Below are 6,148 nucleotides of genomic sequence, written 5' to 3'. Positions count from 1 at the left end.
AACCTGCGGCAGGCGGCCATCGACCGCTTCAGCCGGGCCGAGGGCGACCGCTTCGTCTTCCTGCTCTGCACCCGGGCCGGGGGCCTGGGCATCAACCTGACGGCCGCCGACACCTGCATCATCTTCGACTCCGACTGGAACCCCCAGAACGACCTCCAGGTTGGGGGGTGGGGGTGGGGCTGAAGCTGATTGGCTGCCTTGGGGTCCTTAGGGGCACCCTAAGGGCAGCTTGGGGGCCTTAAGAGTGCCCTAAGGGCAGTTTGGGGTCACCTTGGGGTCCTTAGGGGCACCCTAAGGGCAGCTTGGGGGCCTTAGGGGCACCCTAAGGGCAGCTTGGGGGCCTTAAGGGCAGCCTGGGGCCACCTTGGGGTCCTTAGGGGCCACCTAGGCTGGACTCTAGGAGCCTGGGCTGGGCTCTAGGCCACTTAGGATGGGGTTTAGGTCACCTAGGCTGGACTCTAGGCCACTTAGGCTGGACTCTAGGAGCCTATGCTGGAGTCTAGGCCACTTAGGATGGGGTTTAGGTCACCTAGGCCGGACTCTAGGCCACCTAGGCTGGACTCTAGGAGCCTAGGCTGGACTCTAGACCACCTAGAATCGAGTCTAGGCCACTAAGGCTGGACTCTAGGCCACCTAGGCTGGACTCTAGGTCGCTTAGGATCGAGTCTAGACCACTTAAGCTGGACTCTAGGCCACCTAGGCTGGACTCTAGGAGCCTGGGCTGGACTCTAGACCACCTAGAATCGAGTCTAGGCCACTAAGGCTGGACTCTAGGCCACCTAGGCTGGACTCTAGGCCACCTAGGCTGGACTCTAGGTCCCTTAGGATCGAGTCTAGACCACTTAGGCTGGACTCTAGGAGCCTAGGCTGGACTCTAGGCCACTTAGGCTGGACTCTAGGCCACCTAGGCTGGACTCTAGGAGCCTAGGCTGGACTCTAGGCCACCTAGGCTGGACTCTAGGTCCCTTAGGATCAAGTCTAGGCCACTTAAGCTGGACTCTAGGCCACCTAGGCTGGACTCTAGGCCACCTAGGCTGGACTCTAGGAGCCTAGGCTGGACTCTAGCTCACCTAGGATCGAGTCTAGGCCACTAAGGCTGGACTCTAGGCCACCTAGGCTGGACTCTAGGTCACTTAGGATCGAGTCTAGGCCACTTAGGCTGGACTCTAGGAGCCTAGGCTGGAGTCTAGGCCACTTAGGATGGGGTTTAGGTCACCTAGGCTGGACTCTAGGCCACCTAGGCTGGACTCTAGGTCACTTAGGATCGAGTCTAGACCACTTAGGCTGGACTCCAGGAGCCTAGGCTGGACTCTAGGCCACCTAGGCTGGACTCTAGGAGCCTAGGCTGGACTCTGGGCCACCTAGGCTGGACTCTAGGTCACTTAGGATCGAGTCTAGACCACTTAGGCTGGACTCTAGGAGCCTAGGCTGGACTCTAGGCCACCTAGGCTGGACTCTAGGTCCCTTAGGATCGAGTCTAGACCACTTAGGCTGGACTCTAGGAGCCTAGGCTGGAGTCTAGGCCACTTAGGATGGGGTTTAGGTCACCTAGGCTGGACTCTAGGCCACTTAGGCTGGACTCTAGGCCACCTAGGCTGGACTCTAGGAGCCTAGGCCGGACTCTAGGCCACCTAGGCTGGACTCTAGGTCCCTTAGGATCGAGTCTAGACCACTTAGGCTGGACTCTAGGAGCCTAGGCTGGACTCCTAGGAGCCTAGGCTGGACTCTAGGAGCCTAGGCTGGACTCTAGGCCACCTAGGCTGGACTCTAGGTCACTTAGGATCGAGTCTAGACCACTTAAGCTGGACTCTAGGCCACCTAGGCTGGACTCTAGGTCACTTAGGATCGAGTCTAGACCACTTAGGCTGGACTCCAGGAGCCTAGGCTGGACTCCAGGAGCCTAGGCTGGACTCCTAGGAGCTTGGGCTGGACTCCAGGGCCCCAGGGGAGGGCCCCCTGGCTGAGCTTCGGCCTGTCCTTGGTAGGCCCAGGCCCGCTGCCACCGGATTGGCCAGAGCAAGGCCGTGAAGGTCTACCGGCTGATCACCCGCAACTCCTACGAGCGCGAGATGTTCGACAAGGCCAGCCTGAAGCTGGGCCTGGACAAGGCTGTGCTGCAGTCCATGAGCGGCAGGGAGGCCTCCATCCCCGGGGTGAGGCCTTCCCCCCTCCCCCCCCGGGCCTGGGAGGGGCTGGGAGGGGTTTAAGGGGGTCTGGGGGAGGTTAGGAGGGGTTTAAAGGGGTTTGGGGGAGGTTAAGCTGGGTTTAAGGGGGTCTGGGGGAGGTTAAGCTGGGTTTAAGGGGGTTTGGGGGAGGTTAAGAGGCTGGGGGTGAGCTTAAGAGGGGGTTAAGGGGGTCTGGGGGAGGTTAAGCTGGGTTTAAGAGGGTCTGGGGGAGGTTAGGAGGGGTTTAAGGGGGTCTGGGGGGGGTTAAGCTGGGTTTAAGGGGGTCTGGGGGGGGTTAAGCTGGGTTTAAGGGGGTTTGGGGGAGGTTAGGAGGGGTTTAAGGGGGTCTGGGGGGGGGTTAAGCTGGGTTTAAGGGGGTTTGGGGGAGGTTAAGCTGGGTTTAAGGGGGTTTGGGGAGGTTAAGCTGGGTTTAAGGGGGTCTGGGGGAGGTTAAGCTGGGTTTAAGGGGGTTTGGGGGAGGTTAAGCTGGGTTTAAGGGGGTCTGGGGGAGGTTAAGCTGGGTTTAAGGGGGTCTGGGGGGGGTTAGGAGGGGTTTAAGAGGGTCTGGGGGAGGTTAGGAGGGGTTTAAGAGGGTTTGGGGGTGGTTAAGCTGGGTTTAAGGGGGTCTGGGTGGGGTTTAAGAGGCTCTGGGGGAGGTTAAGCTGGGTTTAAGGGGCTCTGGGGGAGGTTAAGAGGGGTTTAAGGGGGTCTGGGGGGGGTTAAGCTGGGTTTAAGGGGGTTTGGGGGAGGTTAAGAGGCTGGGGGTGAGCTTAAGAGGGGTTTAAGAGGGTCTGGGGGAGGTTAAGCTGGGTTTAAGGGGGTCTGGGGGAGGTTAAGCTGGGTTTAAGGGGGTTTGGGGGAGGTTAGGAGGGGTTTAAGGGGGTCTGGGGGGGGTTAAGCTGGGTTTAAGGGGGTCTGAGGGAGGTTAGGAGGGGTTTAAGAGGGTCTGGGGGAGGTTAAGCTGGGTTTAAGGGGGTCTGGGGGAGGTTAAGCTGGGTTTAAGGGGGTCTGGGGGAGGTTAGGAGGGGTTTAAGGGGGTCTGGGGGAGGTTAAGCTGGGTTTAAGGGGGTCTGGGGGAGGTTAGGAGGGGTTTAAGAGGGTTTGGGGGAGGTTAAGCTGGGTTTAAGAGGTTCTGGGTGAGCTTAGGAGGGCTTGAAGGCCACGTAGGGATGGAGGTCCACCAAGAGGAACCTTAGCTGGGAGGCTTCTAGGCCGGGCTTAAGAGGTGGGATGGGGGCTGGGAGGCCTCAGCTGAGGTTCCCTGAGCTCAGGGAGGTTCTGGACCCCCCCCAGGAGGCCCTCAGGAGGTTGTCCTCTCCTCTCCCCCCCCCCAGATCCAGCAGTTCTCCAAGAAGGAGATCGAGGACCTGCTGAGGAAGGGAGCCTACGCTGCCATCATGGAGGAGGACGATGAAGGCTCCAAGTTCTGCGAGGAGGACATCGACCAGATCCTCCTCAGGAGGACCACCACCATCACCATCGAGAGCCAGGGCAAGGGCTCCACCTTTGCCAAGGTCAGGGCGGGGCCGGGGCGGGGCTGGGAGGGGGTTGGAGGTCTTTGGGGCACGGTTGGAGGTCATCCATGGAGGTCTAGATGGGGTTGGAGGTCAACCATGGACCTGCAAAGGTCATCCATGGAGGTCCAACCATGGTTGGAGGTCATCCATGGAGGTCTAGATGGGGTTGGAGGTCAACCATGGACCAACAAAGGTCATCCATGGAAGTCCAACCATGGTTGGAGGTCATCCATGGAGGTCTGGAGGGGGTTGGAGGTCAACCATGGACCCCTGGAGGTCATCCATGGAGGTCTGGAGGTCATCCATGGAGGTCTGGAGGGGGTTGGAGGTCAACCATGGACCCCTGGAGGTCATCCATGGAGGTCTGGAGGTCATCCATGGAGGTCTGGAGGGGGTTGGAGGTCTTTGGGGCATGGTTGGAGGTCATCCATGGAGGTCCAACCATGGTGGGAGGTCAACCATGGACCTCCAAAGGTCATCCATGGAGGTCCAACCATGGTTGGAGGTCATCCATGGAGGTCTGGAGGGGGTTGGAGGTCTTTGGGGCATGGTTGGAGGTCATCCATGGAGGTCTAGAGGGGGTTGGAGGTCATCCATGGACCTCCAAAGGTCATCCATGGAGGTCCAACCATGGTTGGAGGTCATCCATGGACCCCTGGAGGTCATCCATGGAGGTCTGGAGGTCATCCATGGAGGTCTAGAGGGGGTTGGAGGTCGTCCATGGAGCTCTGGAGGTCATCTATGGAGGTCTAGAGGGGGTTGGAGGTCTTTGGGTCACGGTTGGAGGTCCTCCATGGAGGTGCAACCATGGTTGGAGGTCATCCATGGAGGTCTGGAGGGGGTTGGAGGTCATCCATGGAGGTCTGGAGGTCATCCATGGAGGTCCAACCATGGTTGGAGGTCATCCATGGAGGTCATCCATGGAGCTCTGGAGGTCATCCATGGAGGTCTAGAGGTGGTTGGAGGTCAACCATGGACCCCTGGAGGTCATCCATGGAGGTCTGGAGGTCATCCATGGAGGTCTAGAGGGGGTTGGAGGTCATCCATGGACCCCTGGAGGTCATCCATGGAGGTCCAACCATGGTGGGAGGTCATCCATGGAGGTCTGGAGGGGGTTGGAGGTCTTCGGGGCATGGTTGGAGGTCATCCATGGAGGTCTGGAGGGGGTTGGAGGTCAACCATGGACCTCCAAAGGTCATCCATGGAGGTCCAACCATGGTTGGAGGTCATCCATGGAGGTCTGGAGGGGGTTGGAGGTCATCCATGGAGGTCTGGAGGTCATCCATAGAGGTCTGGAGGGGGTTGGAGGTCATCCATGGACCCCTGGAGGTCATCCATGGAGGTCTAGAGGGGGTTGGAGGTCTTTGGGTCATGGTTGGAGGTCATCCATGGAGGTCTGGAGGGGGTTGGAGATCATCCATGGACCCCTGGAGGTCATCCATGGAGGTCTGGAGGTGGTTGGAGGTCAACCATGGACCCCTGGAGGTCATCCATGGAGGTCTGGAGGTCATCCATGGAGGTCCAACCATGGTTGGAGGTCAACCATGGACCTCTAAAGGTCATCCAGGGAGGTCCAACCATGGTTGAAGGTCAACCATGGACCCCTGGAGGTCATCCATGGAGGTCTGGAGGGGGTTGGAGGTCAACCATGGACCCCTGGAGGTCATCCATGGAGGTCCAACCATGATTGGAGGTCATCCATGGAGGTCTAGAGGGGGTTGGAGATCATCCATGGAGCTCTGGAGGTCATCCATGGAGGTCTGGAGGGGGTTGGAGGTCTTTGGGTCATGGTTGGACCTCCATGGATGACCACCAGACCTCCATGGATGACTTCCAGGGGTCCATGGTTGACCTCCAACCATGGTTGGACCTCCATGGATGACCTCCAGAGCTCCATGGTTGACCTCCAACCATGGCTGGAGCTCCATGGTTGAGCTCCAGAGCTCCATGGTTGACCTCCAACCATGGTTGGACCTCCATGGATGACCTCCAGAGCTCCATGGTTGACCTCCAACCATGGCTGGACCTCCATGGATGACCTCCAGATCTCCATGGCTGACCTTTGGAGGTCCATGGTTGACCTCCAGAGCTCCATGGTTGACCTCCAACCATGGTTGGATCTCCATGGATGATCTCCAGACCTCCATGGTTGACCTCCAACCATGGCTGGACCTCCATGGATGACCTCCAGAGCTCCATGGATGACCTCTAGGGGCCCATGGTTGACCTCCAATCATGGTTGGACCTCCATGGATGATCTCCAGATCTCCATGGATGACCTTTGGAGGTCCCTGGTTGACCTCCAGAGCTCCATGGATGATCTCCAACCATGGTTGGACCTCCATGGTTGACCTCCAGACCTCCATGGTTGACCTCCAACCATGGCTGGACCTCCATGGATGATCTCCAGAGCTCCATGGATGATCTCCAGGGGTCCATGAATGAAATGTTTGAGGGGTCCTGGAG

The 6,148-nt window shown here is 58.8% G+C and overlaps 1 protein-coding gene across 1 annotated transcript; it reads left to right on the top strand.

The window, feature by feature from the left end:
• Positions 1-3: 3 nt before the first annotated feature.
• LOC128899710 (chromodomain-helicase-DNA-binding protein 8-like) lies at positions 4-3,679 on the top strand (the record flags this gene model as incomplete). Its single annotated transcript, XM_054179391.1, has 3 exons — positions 4-159; positions 1,986-2,153; positions 3,500-3,679. Coding segments are annotated over 3 exons (504 nt in total), but the record flags the coding sequence as incomplete, so codon positions are not given.
• Positions 3,680-6,148: the final 2,469 nt, after the last annotated feature.

Source organism: Dryobates pubescens, unplaced genomic scaffold (assembly GCF_014839835.1).
Source record: "Dryobates pubescens isolate bDryPub1 unplaced genomic scaffold, bDryPub1.pri scaffold_169_arrow_ctg1, whole genome shotgun sequence".
Taxonomy (NCBI): domain Eukaryota; kingdom Metazoa; phylum Chordata; class Aves; order Piciformes; family Picidae; genus Dryobates; species Dryobates pubescens.
Note: the sequence above shows the minus strand (reverse complement) of the source record. Positions and strands in the feature narration are given on the sequence as shown.